At 41.8% G+C, this 17,624-nt stretch overlaps 1 protein-coding gene across 1 annotated transcript in view; it reads left to right on the top strand.

The window, feature by feature from the left end:
• Positions 1–231: 231 nt before the first annotated feature.
• Positions 232–17,624, top strand: part of CENPF (centromere protein F) — a 55,856-nt gene continuing 38,463 nt past the window's right edge. The window contains exons 1-7 of the mRNA XM_066361748.1: positions 232–352; positions 2,796–2,998; positions 4,338–4,534; positions 6,398–6,519; positions 7,116–7,207; positions 9,206–9,494; positions 10,619–10,821. Of these exons, the coding sequence (XP_066217845.1) occupies positions 2,837–2,998; positions 4,338–4,534; positions 6,398–6,519; positions 7,116–7,207; positions 9,206–9,494; positions 10,619–10,821 (1,065 nt within the window). The 5' untranslated portion in view covers positions 232–352; positions 2,796–2,836. The remainder of the gene's footprint in view (positions 353–2,795; positions 2,999–4,337; positions 4,535–6,397; positions 6,520–7,115; positions 7,208–9,205; positions 9,495–10,618; positions 10,822–17,624) is intronic.

Raw genomic sequence — 17,624 nt, 5'->3', positions numbered from 1 at the left:
CGAAACTTCCTCCAGCAAAAGCACGTGGTCCTCGGCCCTCACAGCCCGCCCCAACAACAACAACAATAAAAGCTCGGTAACTCAGGAGCCAGCGTCTCACGTTGTGAGGGCTTGATTTTTAAATCCATCCGAAAGGACCAATCAAAGGCGGTGGTCCGAGTGCGTGAATGCGGATTGGCCCACCGCTGCTTACAGCGACCAATAGGCTAAGAGGTGACTTTGGTCGGAAGCCGGCGAATCGAAAACGGGTGGCGGCCGCGGGCAGTTTGAGTTGGAATCTGGGCTCGGAGCCGCGGAGGCTGTGCCGGAACCCGAGTCTTGGAGGGGTTGTTTTTCCTCTCCGGATGGCAAGGTGAGCGTCCTGCGTGGGTCCCGGCTACCGCGGCGGGCGTGGAAGAGCCGCTGGCCTTCCGGGAGGAGACTGGTAAGGGAGGCCTAGGGGATGGCGCTCCCGGGCCTGCGGGTGCAGCGACCGCCCCTCCCACCTGGTCCGGCTAAAGCTGTGCTCGCGCTAGTGTCCCGAGACCCTGCCGGGCCGTGACTCGCATTTTGGGGAAGGGGTCAGTTTCCAACTCTTTAAGGTAAAAGAATTGAGGTTCAGCAGGTATTTCCGAAAGCAGGAACCAGTGGCCCCTATTTGATAATGTGTCGTGGGTCACACGGGTTAGATGCGAGCGTGGGTTTCGGTCCGGGCAGCGGCGGCGGGTTGGTGTGCTTGTTAGTCTCGCCAGAGCGTTTCTTTTGCCTTTCACTTTATTTGGACGCACCTGTGCGCCTGGCTCGGCTGTGTTATCAGGACCAAGAAATAGGTGTCTGGAGTCCTGTCCTGGAGCTTGGTCCCAAGGAGCAGGCGGTTTTCATTCTCGGGCCCCGCGGTGGCACCGTAGGCGGGAACTCGGACCTCTCGGTGGAGAGGGGGGATCCTGATAACGGAAAGCGTAGCCAGGGGCCTGCAGCGCTGCGTCGGACGAGTACACGACACACGAGAGGTCCCTCGGGCATTTTACGGGGTTGAGCGATCCGGGCATGAAGAATGTCCTCCCCACATATCTGAGACAGAAAGAACATTTTCGGAAAGGACCATAGTCCTGCAAATCCTCTTTGTAGGAACCTTAACTTCTAGAGCTTTTCTTCACGCCACTGTCCCTCCCCACATGTTTTGCCCCTTATAACTTTTGAGGTTTACATATTTTTATGCTTCTTTTTCCCCAGGGGCTTCATACAGTTTCATGATGCCGTAATCAGTCCAGATCTGCTCTAATCAGAATGAGCTTGGGTCTGGTTATTGCTTTAACCACTTCCTCATAGCTCTATCTTAGATTTAGAAATGGAAAAGCATCCAATTTGCCAGTCTTCTTTCTTATTTCCCTCATCTCCGTTATCTTTCTGAATTGCTCCTTTTGATATATTTTGTTGGCGGTGGCGCCTTGATCTATGGATTTCAGTGACTGGTAGAATTGTTGAGGTCAGTTATAGTGTGTGCCTCTGGGGTAGGCCCCCTAGCCCGGAATGAGCAAGCTAGATTGGAATGGACAGAGTTATTGCAACTGTGTAAAATTGTCCTTTGTTGGTAGAGAGGCTTGAGACTCCCTTCAGGAGTTTTTTGGCCAAATGGGAGTGGAGTTTAAGATACTGTTTTCAAGGAACTGGAAGCAAAAAATTTAAACCAGCAGAGAAAACACAGCTTTCCAAAACTGGATATCTCAGTTTTCCCAGACCTCTGCTTTTCTCTCTTAACCATTGAATATCTTTTTAAAAATCATTCTTAGTACTTTCAACTACTTATTAGTTTTTCTGATAAAAATTTTTCATTGATAAAGCTGATTGAAACAAAACATTAAAATGGTTGCGGACTTGACTTCACAAAAAATATTCTCATCCCGTTGCCAAAATAACTAGAAAATGAAGCTTTTTTTTTTTTTTTTCCACTTAAGCGCTAAAGGCTAATGAATTAAGAGTAATTGCCATGCTTCTTCTCCCAGCTGATTTAAATTTCCGAAGAAGTGACTGAGAAGGAGGTTAAGGTAGACCACTTCCATCTTGGTACCATAGGCTGAAATACAGAAATGAAAAAGTGTTCTAAGACTTTAGGAAGTTGCCACCATCATTACCCCCATTTTGCAAAAGAGGAAACCAAAGCACAGAGCAGGTAAATAACATGTCCAAGATCACATATCTTGGAGGTGACTGGGCTGGGATTTGAATCCCTGCTGCTGTTTATAAACCTGTTTCCTGGTCAAGGTCTGACTTCACTGCCTTTTGCAGAGATTCTAGTAGTAGTATGCAGTAACAGCTTTGCTCATTTTGTACATTAGTTCAACAAATGAGGACTACTTGGAAGGTGAGGGGGTACCTATGTCACAAGAGACTAGGACCAGGAATACAAACAGGTCGTGAATCTCCCAGAAGACAAGGGACAAAGGCAGTGGGAATTAATGATGTGAAGAGGGGAAAGGAGAACATGGACAAAATAACTTGTGCCTTTGATTTTCTTCTAGGACCTATTTCACCCCATACCTTATATAAGGCAAAATATTCCTATTTTGTTTAATGGAAACAAACTGAGCAGTAGGAAAGTAGGTAGCCATTTAAGGAATCAGAAATGAGAAATAAAATCAGAAAGCAAGGGACGCCAAACATGTTGGTCCTCACCTTTCCGAGGAGGAGGAAGATCGATATCTTTTGAAATGGGAAGGTTTCACACTTGATTCTTAGAGCTGGTTCTGTAGACGCTAGTCCTTGAGACTAAGTTTCCTATTGCTCTAGTATACCAACAGTCTGGTTATTCTATTCAGTTTATTTAGAAATATTTGAAAAACGAGGAAAGGGGAGCAAAATGAGCTGGGCTTTGGAAGAATGGAAGGAAGGCCTGCCCACAAGAGCTCTTCAGAAAATTCAAGAGCTTGAAGGACAACTGGACAAGCTGAAGAAAGAAAGGCAGCAAAGGCAGTTTCAGCTGGAAACTCTGGAGGCTGCACTGCAGAAGCAGAAACAGAAGGTACCTCTCAGCACGGGTGTTTGCCGCTGTTCACTCATTCCTCCGATGAGTGATCTCATCTTGGCCTGTTCAATTTAAGAGACAAGTGACTTTGCTATCTTTAGGTGGTCATGACCCCTCCTACCTTTCTTTATGAGTCATTTCAATTTTAATTACCCCGTTTTCTCCATTCTCTGTCCTCGTTTCTGCTTTGCTGATATTTAGCGGGGACAGGATAGAATCCTGTGGTCCAAGTGGCTGTCACATTTTGAGAGTGGGCTTTTGCCTTGATATTCCAGGGTCTCATCTCTTTCAAGACTAGTAAATGAAGACTTAAACAGTACTTCTTTCTTACCTCTTCATTCATCAACAAAGTAGTGATACAGTCACTGCTTCTAAAGTGTTTTTGCTGGTGGGAGAATTTTTCATTTTCTTACAATAACTGGCTTCAGCAGTCAAACTTGAAAATGAATTGCTAAGGAAGATTCATAGGGATGATTTTTGTTTTTTAATTATTATTTTTTAAGACTTTATTGATTTTAGAGAGAGGGAGAGAGAAGGGAGGGAGGAGCAGGAAGCATAAACTTGTAGTAGTTGCTTCTTGTATGTGCCTTGACTGGGCAAGCTTGGGGTTTTAAACTGGTGACCTTAGCATTCCAGGTCGACATTTTATCCACTGTGCCACCACAAGTCAAGCTGTTGTTTTTTTTTTTAACTCTTAAAAGCATGCTAAAGCCTCTCTTTCTAGGATGGGTATGTGTAATCCTGACCAAAGATAATATAATATGTGACTTTGTAGAACTTTTCTCTCTAGAGTGAGGTCATTTAAATACCTGCAAAGGTTGACATCTGGATTATTACAGACCTGTCTTAGAAAGTTCGTTGTCAGACCCTGGCTGGTTGGCTCAGTGGTAGAGTGTTGGCCTGGCGTGCAGGAGTCCTGGGTTCAATTCCCGGCCAGGGCACACAGGAGAAGTGCCCATCTGCTTCTCCACCCCTCCCCCTCTCCTTCCTCTCTGTCTCTCTCTTCCTCTCCTGCAGCCAAGGCTCCATTGGAGCAAAGTTGGCCCGGGCGCTGAGGATGGCTCTATGACCTCTGCCTCAGGTGCTAGAATGGCTCTGGTTGCGACAGAGTAATGTCCCAGATGGGCGGAGCGTCGCCACCTGGTGGGCATGCCGGGTGGATCCCTGTCGGGCGCATGCGGGAGTCTGACTGCCTCCCCGTTTCCAACTTCAGAAAAATACAAAAAAAGAAAGAAAGAAAGTTCGTCGTCAGTGTGTGTTAAGCTCAGATTTACAAAGAAGACTTGGTAAATTTACGAAGTAATTCACCTCTTTCCTTTTGAACAATCCCCTCTAGGTTGAGAATGAAAAAACTGAGGGTACAAACCTGAAAAGGGAGAACCAGAGCTTGATGGAAACCTGTGAAAATCTGGAGAAGGCAAAGCAGAAGATTGCTCACGAACTTCAGGTCAAGGAGTCACAAGTGAATTTCCAAGAAGGACAGCTGAGTTCAAGCAAAAAACAAATAGAAAAACTAGAACAGGAACTTAAAAGGTAATTTTTTAGGAATGGTATTTCTACAGGTGTCTGAGTATGTATTCATCAGCTGCATTTATCTCTTCCTTTAATGATGTAATTATTAGACATTGCAATATATTTTTTTCCAGTGGAAAAAACAATGATCTAAGGAAAATTGATTCTTGAATACTTCAGTCCTATCATTGCATAGCTTGGAACTATGATATATAAGTTCATTACATGGTCGCTCACTTAACTCATTCAGTATATGTGTGTTAAGCTTCATGTGCCAGACACTGTTACTCTGTGATACAATAATTTATTTTCTTCATCAGTGGCTATGGATTATGTTTTGGGAATATCCTGAACAAATTAGGTTGAAACATTTGAAATGTTAATCAAAAACTTGAATATTGGCAGTCTCATATAATTAAACCTAGTATTTGACAACAGCTTAATTAAGTGCTTTTTTTTGGTGGTGGTGGTTTGTGTTGTTTTTCCCCAAAAGAAAAGAGAGACAAAGGTTTATAAAAATAATAGGGTATAGTTTGATTTAATATTTAAAATAAATGAACTTTTTTTGTGAAAGGATAGGGAAAGAAGGGTAAGGTGTGACCTCCCACTGTCCTGTGTGGTAGTCACTGGCTACATGTGACTATTGAGTACTTGAAATGTGGCATGTTAATAGAATATTTTTATTGGACAGTGCTGTTACCTTCTTTGAGTTCACATGTGATGATTTTATTTGTTGAGTAGTCATTTTCACCTCATACATTGCTTCTTCCCAAATTGAATTTGGGGCTGGAGGAGCTAGGGCACCCATTCTAATAGGGTGTTCATAATATTTCTGTGTTAAGCTAAAATCAAAGATAGCAAAGACTTGGAAGAACTGAATCCTCTTATAACTTAGGGTTTTTGATTCTGAAAGGTGTTCAGAACTTAAGTTTCTTTGTAACTGTTTCCAGATATTTATTTATGCATTATATTAACTTGATTTTTTTTATGTTTTAAAGATTAGAAAGTGCATGGTACATACATCAAGTCTGTGCTTTTGTCATGACTTAGTGTGTGTGTGTGTGTGTGTGTGTGTGTGTGTGTGTGTATATATATATATATATATATATATATATATATATATATATTGTCATCCAGTTTGGTGATTTCAGCCCAAGCTTCATAGATATCAGTTTTTTCCTATGTTCCTGAAGTTCAGTTTTTTCCTTTGTTTCCTGTGTCTTTCTTTGGATTGGATTATAAATTTACTGGGGATATATCCCCAACTTCCGAACTCTTCCTGTACTACTGTGGGTATTATGGATCTTATTATAGCCTTTATAACATTGTAATTATTGGTTTATATTTCTGTTTCCCTAACTAGACTGAGTTCCTTTGAAGACGGGCCTGAATTTATGTCACACAAATCATTTCGTTTATTTATTTATTAATTTATTATTTTTATTTTTTACAGAGACAGAGTGAGTCAGAGAGAGAGATAGACAGGAACAGACAGGAGCGGAGAGATGAGAAGCATCAATCATTAGTTTTTTGTTGTGCATTGCAACACCTTAGTTGTTCATAGATGGCCTTCTCATATGCGCCTTGACTGCGGGCCTTCAGCAGACCGAGTAACCCCTTGCTTGAGCCAGCAACCTTGGGCTCAAGCTGGTGACCTCGGGGGTCTCGAACCTAGGCCTTTCTCATCGTAGTCTGATGCTCTATCCACTGCGCCACCGCCCAGTCAGGCAAATCAGTTCTTATTAAATGTCTGTTGGGTAACTTAAGTGGTAAGAATTCTTAGAGGATGGGTTTTGTAAGCTTGTTCCTCTCTGGGAATGTATGGTATTGGTACTCTGTAGCTGTTGCTCTCATTTGGCGTCCTCTCGGGTCCTTATCTAACAGGTGTAAATCTGACCTTGAAAGAAGCCAACAAGCTGCACAGTCTGCAGATGCATCTCTGAACCCATGCAATACACCACAAAAGATTTTTACAACTCCGCTAACACCAAGTCAGTATTATAGCGGTAAGGATTTTTTCCCTTCATTTATAGTTCTTTTATTGAGATTTTAATTCTGCCAAAGAAATGAATTCAGTCTCTGATCTGAACAACCTTCTGTAACATATACATTTGTGCATGTGTTAAACTATACTATCAGGTTAATAAGTCTTTATACTTTTCACTTAAAACATTTCTTTTACTGATATTTTAAAAATTAGCTCATGTGTTATGAAAGTGCATCCCATCATTAATTAAATTTCTGGTAGCCATTTTCAGGGACCTTAATGACGTCAGTGTCTTTACTACTGCCAGCTTTTTCTAAATTTCTTCAGAAACACATTCAGGTCAGCAGACTTCATAGCTGGCTTACACATTTCCCTTTATCCCTCTGTGGTGTGTTTCAAAAATAATTCAATTTCAGAATATTCAAAATAGCTGTGTTTCCATGGATTTTTGATATTTGAGTTATTTGATCATTAGCTGTAGCCCTAACTAAATTGTTCTTTCTGGTGTACTAAGATACTGATTTCTGAACTACCTATTGTAATTATTATTGATGTGTGAATTCCTTCATGACATCAGTTATCAAAGTAAAATGCCATCTTCTTGTCTGTGTTTAGGTTCCAAATATGAAGATCTAAAAGAAAAATATAATAAAGAAGTTGAAGAACGGAAAAGATTAGAGGCCGAGGTGAAAGCCTTGCAGGCGAAGGTAAGTGAATGGCGGGCGTAGCACGGCATGTGCGGTCCAGGAGGGACTGTGGCGTGTAGGCTGGAGTGGGGCCAGAGCCACCTGCTCTCCGTGGGGCTGGCACGTTGCTCTTACACAGAGGACGTCAAGTTCCTGGCTCTTCGGTTAGGATGTTTTTTCATTTAAAAATAGGTAAAGAGGGAAAAAATAGGTAAAGTGGGAGATTAATTCAACCCTAAATGTTAAGTATTCCCCGAATTCCATGGAAGCTGGAGCAATATATTTACTTCCCTGTTAAGATCTAATGGTAAGAACCACGCTTGGAGAGGGCGACCAGAGTCATTCCTGACACTCCTGGCTTTGTCACCTGGGGAAGCTGCTTCGTATTCCGTTCTTTTGATGGGACTGTGGTGACTGCTACCAGGGGCGCGGGGCTTTGAGGGTCCTTACTTATGAAACATTTATTTCAGAGGAGAATGTTTTCAGTAATTCCCCAATTTTTTTAAGTTAGTTGCCAACAAGGGTTTTAAACTCCATTCTGATAGGTGAAAATGAGCAGAGACAGGTAGATGAAGAGATTTGCTTATGGTCAACAAAATAAAAGGCACATCTTATAAACCGCTGCTTCTAGTATTGGGACTGACTCTTAAAGTACTATCTGGTGTCTACGGAGTTTTCTTTTACCATTTTTGCTCACATGATATTTGCTTTAAAAAGCCATCTTGGCACTTAATGATATATTTCCAGTAGACATAAGAATTTGTTAACATGGCACAATTTCACAAACAATTGACAACTGAATTTATAAGTAGCTACCTTAAATATTGAGGATCAAAGTATGTATTAGAGAGTTCACAATTTTAATTCTTTTTTGTGCCTTTAATTCTTGTTTCGGAGTCTCACCAGAACTTTTATATATGACCATGGCATTGCTTATCATGGTGAATAAAAATGAGACAGTAATTCTCTGGTTTGTCCTAGAATTACCATGTGCTGCATTATCCAGTTTAGTCATTCCTACAAATTCTGCCCCTGACCTTGATGCCCAGAGTAATTTGGGGGAGCAATGTGAGTCTCCACAAACATTAAACCTCTCCCTGCAGCAAGAAAAACACCTGCTGTAAAAAATGAAGCATAGCCTGACCAGGCGGTGGCGCAGTGGATGGAGCGTTGAATTAGGACGCAGAGGACCCAGGTTCAAGACCCCGAGGTCACCAGTTTGAGCACGGGCTCATCTGGTTTGAGCAAGGCTCACCAGCTTGAAGCCAAGGTCGCTGGCTTGAGCAAGGGGTCACTCGGTCTGCTGTAGCCCCACGGTCAAGGCACATATGAGAAAGCAATCAATGAACAACTAAGGTGCCACAATAAAGAGATGCTTCTCATTTCTCTCCATTCTTGTCTGTCTGTCCCTCTGCCTCTCTTGTCTCACAAAACCCCCCCCCCAAAAAAAACCACAGCGTCTATAGCCATGTCTTTGTCAGAATGGAGGTGGAGAGAGGAACAAAAGAATTCAAAGCATTAGAGAATCCATAAATGTATATTAGATAACATGAAATACCACATAGGACATTTTTGGGCAGAGTGGTATAGTGGAAAGTGAGATTCTTAAAAGAGTTGTAGGTTGACAGTGAATTTTGATCCTCTGTGCAAAGCTGTAGGGGGAGGGTGGGGGTGATCAAGGGCAGGCAAAGGAAAATAAAGTTTCAGAATTCAAAATGGTAGTGAATGCTCATGCGTTGAATGTAGTATTGAGGGATGTAGATAAATACAAACTCTGAGCTCTTGTGAAATAGGTTGGGCCTCAGTAGTACCAGCTTAACCTTTCAATGCTGAAATCTGACCATTCGAAAATCTCACTGGATATTGGGACTTAGTGGTTCCGTTGAATTGATGAATGTTCTTTCTTGGTACCCAGTGGACATGCTAATCTCTTGGCATGGCTTTATGTTCTATTTGAAAATAAGTTGTTCTTGAATATTATAATTTCTCAATGGCTTTAAAGCATTTCTATCTTTACAGAAAGCGAGCCAGGCTATTGCACAGAACACCATGAATCACCGGGACATTGCCCGACACCATTCCTCGTCCTCTGTGTTCTCATGGCAACAAGAAAAGACCCCCAGTCGTCATTCTGATGCTCTACAAACTCCAGTTAGGAGAGGTTTTTCTGCATCTCACTTCCCTGGGGAACAAGAAGTGACTCCAAGTGGATCAATTTTGAAAGCAGGGAGAAGAGATGCTAATAGTAGCTTCTGTGATAATTCTAGCAATTCTTCTCTTTTGGAACAATTAAAAGGCCAGAATCAAGGTAACATTTTGAGCAGAGAATGTTTAAATTTTCCTGAGGTAATTTTAGAGGTGATTCCAGACATTTTTAGTCCTAGAAAGTGTTCGTGTGTTTTGTTGGACACATCAGTGTTCCACATCCCAGTCTGATGATATGATGTCTTTTCGATATGAGAAAAGATACTAGAATTTTGGAGCGTGCCTTTATTTGTACTAAAAAGCCGGGACCCTGAAGCCTTCAAAAGCAGGATGAATGGCTTTGACTTGCCTTTCCAGAAGCAGGGTGAGTAGGTTGGTTACAGTTGACACTCCCCACACTTTTCATCTGGCTCCTTTTGTGCCCCGGGATACAAGCCTGTATCCTGGCCAGCTTTGGCCAGAGGTGTGGCATGTGTCAGCCGAAAGCCCTGCCCTGCGCTGCCAGCTTGTCCATATGGGAGCAAACCTGTAACCTTGGCTGCCGACCCATGCCGCCGCTGGCAGCCAAGGGGACCAGGTGGTGTATTGGAGCCTGCTGCAGACTGTGATGGTTTCCAGTGCTATGATATATTGAAAATCACCATCAGTGTTCACTGGTGAGAGCTGTCACACTGCCAATGCCATTGGAACCAATATTGTGTATATTGGGGGGGGGGGATGAGAAAAGATTACTGTTGATTTTGGCAGTATAGGAGGCTCACACTGTCTTGATCTTTACTGGAGGTAAAGCTACCTGATAATAGGGGAGGGTGAAGTTTTCACTGCTTATCATTGATTTCATGGATATGGGCACAAAACAAATACTAGTCTGCCAGTGTCTCAAACCAACTGGTCATTTAAATAAGGGTTAATAAGTGTACTTATTGCAGCTTTGATCAGACAATATTCACGATTTTAGAAAAGCATTTTCTTTTTCAAATTTCTTTGTGATAATGAGAAAATTTGTTTCCCCTGCTTCTGTAGGATATTTGAGTATAAATAACTTGAGGTTAAACAGTGAAATGAGATCCAGTTCAAATAGTAGCTTCTGTGTTTAATGTGAATTGACTTGGGTTTGTCTCATCAAAGATTTCAGAGCAGAGTAACATAAACAATGTATTCTGAATTGAGTGGTAAATATTTTGTGAAAAGTATATGTTAATTGAAATGTGGGTTTTTTGATTTTAGAACTAAGGAGCAAGATTGGGGAGTTGGAACTACGTCTGCAAGGACAAGAAAAGGAAATGAAAGGCCAAGTGAATAAATGGCAGGAACTGCAGCTCCAACTGGAGAAAGCAAAAGTGGAATTAAATGAAAAAGAGAAAGTTCTGAATAAAAGTAGGGATGAACTGGTGAGAACGACAGCGCAGTATGACCAGGCGTCCGCCAAGGTACTGGACTTTCCGTGAGTTAAGTCGCCACTTCTTCATGCAGTTCTTTGCAAAGCATACTTAACACATTCATGAAATACATGATTTAATGAACCTCAATAATATATTCTAGGCAGCATTGATGCCATAGACTAGTGAGTTCTTTTAGAGTCGGGTAGATCAGAGAGAGGTCAATCCTGGATCGCATGTTTTCCTGGTCAAGGGACCTGAGTAAGTCATTTATTACATCTCAGGGTGAAGATTAAAGATGAGTATGCAGCACCTGGCACAGTGTCTGGCCTGTTGAAGAGACAAAGTGCATTAGGAATTATGATAGAATGTAACTGATCTACTCTTGGGATTCAATATCCATTATTTCCTAAAGCTCCAATTAAGGCATGTTATTGGAGGGTTTTGGTGGGGTGTGGTTGTTGCTTTGGCCCCAACCTATCTCTCTGGTCTTTTTTCTATTATTCATTCATTCACAGACTCATTTCACAAATATTTATAGACTGCCTACTATGTTGGGCACTGTTCTAGACCTGGAGATGGAGCAGGGAGGAATTAGGCAAAAATGATTGCCCGGGGAGCTTTGTCCTGATGGGGCCTGTAACATCGACACAGAAGTCACAGATAGTATGGTACATGGGGACAAATGTAGAGAAAAATGAAATCGTCTAGGACCAGCCTTACTTACTGGATGTCTTCTGGACCGAATCTTTAACTGGGCCCAGTCTTTCTGCTTGGTACCCTCTTTCTTCCAGTTCTCTTGCCACGCCCCTCATCCTGTGAGCTCCTCCCCTCACCCCCTGATGCACTGAGATCTTTGCTCCTGGCATCCTCCTTTTTGTGTTCTAGCCCTGGGTGCCCACACTTGGCTCATTGTCAGAATCACTGAGAACCTTGAATACTCAATCCTGTTAGACTAAGGAATTTACTTTTCATAAACTCTAGAAATTTCTAAGGCAGTAGCTTAGTATATAAGCATAGATCTTCAGTTTGTTTCCTGGGACAGGTTGTTTCTGTGTCTTTTTAAAAAAAGTTAATAATTTTCATCTTAAGATAATTGTAGATTCATATGAAGGTCTGTGAAATAAGGCCTTGTTAATATGATTGATTAGGTCGATTGCTTTTAAATATACTCACAAAAATTAGGGGATATTTTATCGCTTCAGTTTCAAATGAAGCGACAAAATATCCCCTAATTTTTGTTAGCAGTATACTTGGATGAGCTTTGCATCTTTGGAATAAACACTACTTGGAATGGTGGATAATTGTTTTTATATATTTCTTTTATTTGCTAATACTTGGTTAAGGATTTTTTTGTTCTTGAGAGATATTGGTCAGCTGTTTTTTTTTGTACTTTGTCTGGTATTTGTATCAGAGGTAATGTTAGCTTCGTAAAATGAACTTCTAATTTTGAAGAGATTGTGTAGAATGCATGTTATTTGGTAGAATTCTCCATGAAACCTTAAAGGCCTGGGGTTCCTTTTTTGAGGGTTTTAACAATTTTAAAAATAGTTATATGGGTATTAAAGTTACTTATTTTATAGTGGATGAGTCGGGATAGTTTGTGTTTTTAGTCCATTTCATCTAAATTGTCAAATTTATGTTTGTTGAATTCCTTGTAGTATTTCATCATTCTTTGACATCTATATGTCAGGTGATATTCTGTTTGGTTTTGATGTTTGTGTTTTCTGTTTTTTTTTTTCATGGTTAGTCTTGCTAGAGATTTGCCTATTTTGTTGCTCTTTTATTGATCTTTCCAACAAATGAGCTCTTTGTTTCATTGATTTTATTATTTTTTGGTTTTCAATTTCATTGATTTTTTTTTTTACTGTATTAATTCCTTCTTGCTTTGGGTTATTTTGTTCTTTTTCTAGGTTGTTAAGGTGGGGAGCTTAGATTATTGATTGAGAACTTTTCTAATGTAGACATTTCATGCTATAAATTTATCTCTCAGTGTTGCTTTAACTGTGTTCTACAAACTTAGATATACTGTATTTTTTTTTTTTTCTATTTTTTCGAAGCTGGAAACAGGGAGGCAGTCAGACAGACTCCCACATGCACCCGACCGGGATCCACCCGGCACGCCCACCAGGGGGCGATGCTCTGCCGCAATCAGAGCCATTCTGGCGCCTGAGGCAGAGGCCACAGAGCCATCCCCAGCGCCCTGGCAAACCCTGCTCCAGTGGAGCCTCGGCTGCAGGAGGGGAAGAGAGAGACAGAGAGGAAGGAGAGGGGGAGGGATGGAGAAGCAGATGGGCGCTTCTCCTGTTGTGTGCCCTGGCCGGGAATCGAACCCGGGAGCCCCGCACGCCAGGCTGACACTCTACCACTGAGCCAACCGGCCAGGGCCAGATTTTAATTTTTATTAAGTTCTATATTTTAATTTTTATACAGTTCAATGTATTTAAAAACTTTTTCTTTTGACCGATGGATTATTTAGAAATATTTTGTTTATTTTCTGTGTTTGGAGATTTTTCTCTTTCTGTTGTATAAATATAAATATATGAGGTGAAATGGAGTTCCAATGGGACCATGGCCTGCCTTGGTCCATATATATATTCTCTTTGGGCAGTCTGAGTTGGTTTTTAAGTTAGAAAGACTTGGATTTGAATTCTGGCTCTGCCACATCCCAGTTGTATTGTTTTTGGAGCTATTGAATTGACTTCTGAGCCTCAGTTGCCTAATCAATAAAACAGTGTTAATAATGCCTGTGTCATAGGATTATTATAAAAGATTGAAATAATTTCCCTAAGGACTTGAGCATTGTGCTTGGCCCATGGGAGCTTAAATTAATATTACTAGTTATTGTTACATTGAGTTCTTGTCAGTTAAGCTCATTTCCAGTTGCATTTCTCCCAGCTCAGGGCTTCCCATATAGAAAAGATATACTTATCCTGTCACAAAGTGTGTGTGTGTGTGACAGACAGAGAGACAGAGGGACAGAGAGGAACTCAGAGAGATGAGAAGCATCAGTCATCAGTTTTTCGTTGCGACCTAGTTGTTCATTGATTGCTTTCTCATATGTGCTTTGACTGAGGGGCTACAACAGAGTGAGTGATCCCTTGCTCAAGCTGGTGATTCCGCGCTCAAACCAGATGAGTCCATGCTCAAGCTGGCAACCTCAGGGTTTTGAACCTGGGTCCTCCGCATCCCAGTCTGATGCTCTGTCCATTGCGCCACCGCCTGATCAGGCTATCCTGTCACTTTTTGTATTGTTGGTTTTGGTGTGACAAGATCACTGCGTCCTCACTCCATCTGACATGTCTGATGAAGCCTCTTCTCAGCAGATCATGAATTGAGGTATTTGCTTGGGACAGTGCTGAGTGCTGGGAACACAGCTCTGGCTTTCCTCCTGTGAGTCCTCCAGCAGGTTCTTAGGATGTGTTTGTTCATTGCCTCCTGCACTCCGTTTTCCCATGGGCTGACTTCCACCTAACTGAAAATTCAGTCTGCCTTTCTCTGTCTTGCCTCTAAGGACGATATGACCTTGTCAAATATGTCACTGAGATCAAATTATGCATTGTTTGCGCTCTTCTTTGATCTACCATTTGAATTACCAAAATCAATATTTAACCAAAATGAGTACCATGCTCTTTAGTGAACATATGCTGTTTCTAGTATGCTTCTTTTCCAAGTATTTATGAACCATGTGGGACACAAAGCTGTTGAACTCATGTAGAAACAGGTGCTGGGGCTTGTACAAAGCTGAATGGAGTTCAGCACCCGCATTTTACAGGGGAAAAGCTCAGGCCCAGCACGCTGAATGCCAGCCAGGGTCATGTGCTACATATTTGCAGGAACTTGAGCTCTGGACACTAGTTTAGAACAGGGGTCCCCAAACTTTTTACACAGGGGGCCAGTTCACTGTCCCTCAGACCGTTGGAGGGCCGGACTATAAAAAAAAACTATGAACAAATCCCTATGCACACTGCACATATCTTATTTTAAAGTAAAAAAACAAAACGGGAACAAATACAATATTTAAAATAAAGAACAAGTAAATTTAAATCAACAAACTGACCAGTATTTCAATGGGAACTATGCTCCTGTCACTGACCACCAATGAAAGAGGTGCCCCTTCCGGAAGTGCAGCAGGGGCCGGATAAATGGCCTCAGGGGGCCGCATGCGGCCCGTGGGCCGTAGTTTGGGGACCCCTGGTTTAGAATATTATGGAACATTCATGACACCTAGTGATCAGCTACTCTTACACGGATTGTGCATCATCAATATTAGATTATCATTTAACAAATTTAAAAAAATATATAAACGCCTCTTGAAAGCATTTTTCTAACCTGTTTCTAGTAAGAAAAAATTGTTGATTCTGAGATCCTTTAATGGAATGAGTTGCAGTTTGAAGGAGGACCAGCAGAGGGTGCCACGGGTTCATTCCTCTACAATACCTTGTGTGGGTTTTTTCCCTGAGGTTGTCAAACAATCAAAATTTTGGACATGCGGTCAATGATTTTTATATGAATCATTTATTGCTGTATCTCCAGTACCTAGCACAGTGCTTGACATATAGTGGGCTTGCAAATTATTTATTATGTTCATATTTATTATAAATAATTTCTATAATACTTTTCTTTGGTAATTTAAAAATTCAAGAACTATTAGGGATAATGACAAAGGTATCTTAATGTCCAAGGCAGTGGATTAATTTGAACCACTGGCTCAGTATTTACTTTTGAATTTGCATTTTTAAAGTTCTGATATTTGTAAAATCATTCAGTTATTAATGACCAGGATTGCTCTTTTTATCTTTGCTCAGTTAATAATTGATGGTTAACTAATCTCCTAGCAATGAATTACATAATATTTTTTTCCTCTGAATTTTCTGTTAAATTTCTAATACTTTTAGAAGATACAAATTAGACTATGATGAGTCTCAGAAAAGTACATTAGTAGATAGATTTGCCAACTTGGGGCACATTTCTATTGGAACAGGGAGTTCTCCGCTACCCACTTGAAGTGTCTGTATTCTTTCCCGGATTGTCTGAGTGTTCTGTGGGGCAGTGTGAGGATGTGAACATTGTGGGGAAGAGAGGAATGGGTTTTAGCATGGAAAGATTTAAGACCATTTCATTCCCATTTAATTTTAGAAATGCATTCTAAGTTTTGATGTAGTTAAAATAATTAGAGGGCCCTGGCCGGTTGGCTCAGTGGTAGAGCGTCGGCCTGGCGTGCAGAAGTCCCGGGTTCGATTCCCGGCCAGGGCACACAGGAGAAGTGCCCATCTGCTTCTCCACCCCTCCCCCTCTCCTTCCTCTCTGTCTCTCTCTTCCCCTCCTGCAGCTGAGGCTCCATTAGAGCAAAGATGGCCCGGGCGCTGGGGATGGCTCTTTGGCCTCTGCCCCGGGTGGTAGAGTGGCTCTGGTCGCGACAGAGCGACGCCCTGGAGGGGCAGAGCATTGCCCCCTGGTGGGCAGAGAGTCGCCCCCTGGTGGGCGTGCCTGGTGGATCCTGGTTCGGCGCATGCGGGAGTCTGTCTGGCTGTCTCTCCCCGTTTCCAGCTTCAGAGAAATACAGAAAAAAAAAATAATAATAATTAGAAACTTATTTTAAGGGAGATTGGCCATGTAAAGAGGGAAAAGAAGGTTCTTTGTGTTGTCCATGGCGGCTTGGTTAACAACCAGCTATGATGGTTTCAAGTGCTGTGAACCTTCAAAAATTTAAAATGGCTGTGTGAAAGCACTGTGGAAAGGGACGTTTTAATATTACAGTTTCCCTCCAAATCTATTACACTTGAAACGGTACCCTGTGAGAGTAAAGGCAACCCTCTGACTACAGTGTGTCCGTAAAGTCATGGTGGTTTGACCAGTCACAGGAAAGCAACAAAAGATGATAGAAATGTGAAATCTGCACCAATAAAAGGAAAACTCTTCCAGTTTCATACCTATTCAGTGCAGTTCGATGTGGGCTCACGCACAGATTTTTTAGGGCTCCTTAGGTAGCTGTCCCATATAGCCTCTACAGACTCGTCACTGACTGATGGCTTAACAGAATGGGGTTTCTCCACCACACTGCCGGTTCCCTTCAACTGCTTATCCCACCGAGTAATGTTATTCCTATGTGGTGGCGCTTTGTTATAAACGCGCCGATAGTCACGTTGCACTTTGATCACGGATTTGAATTTAGCGAGCCACAGAACACACTGAACTTTCCTGTGTACCATCCATATCTCTACTGGCATGGCCTTGGGCTACTCTGCTGTATACATGGTGTTAACGTCATCATCTGCGCATGTGCACATGCTGCCACATCATCCTACAGAAACTGAGAGGGTTTTCCTTTTATTTGGTGTAGATTTCACATTTCTATTATCTTTTGTTGCTTTCCTGTGACCTGTCAAAAGTGCACCATGACTTTACGGACACACTGTATTTATCAACCTCTAATTTACAGCATCACCGCATTTTAACCTCAGACCTTTGTAGCAAAACGTTAGACGAATCTTTATTCAGACACTGATACCTGTTTTCAGTATTGCAAATTAGGAAGTATTTAAGTGGTCTAAGGCTTTAAGATCAGCGGTTCTCAACCTGTGGGTCGCGACCCCAGCGGGGTCGCCTAAAGCCATCAGAAAATACATAATGCATATCAGGTATTTACATTCCGAATCATAACTGTAGCAAAATTACAGTTATGAAGTAGCCACCAAAATTATTTTTTGGTTTGGGGTCACCGCAACATAAGGAACTGTATTGTGGGGTCACGGCATTAGAAAGGTTGAGAACCACTGCTTTAGATCCTTGTGACTATTCCCCAAATACAAATTTTATGTGTACTAAAATAATTATAGGGGTTCTGGTATATG

The sequence above is a fragment of the Saccopteryx leptura genome, chromosome 2, assembly GCF_036850995.1.
Source record: "Saccopteryx leptura isolate mSacLep1 chromosome 2, mSacLep1_pri_phased_curated, whole genome shotgun sequence".
Classification (NCBI taxonomy): Eukaryota; Metazoa; Chordata; class Mammalia; order Chiroptera; family Emballonuridae; genus Saccopteryx; species Saccopteryx leptura.
This window is presented reverse-complemented; position numbering and strand designations above follow the sequence as displayed.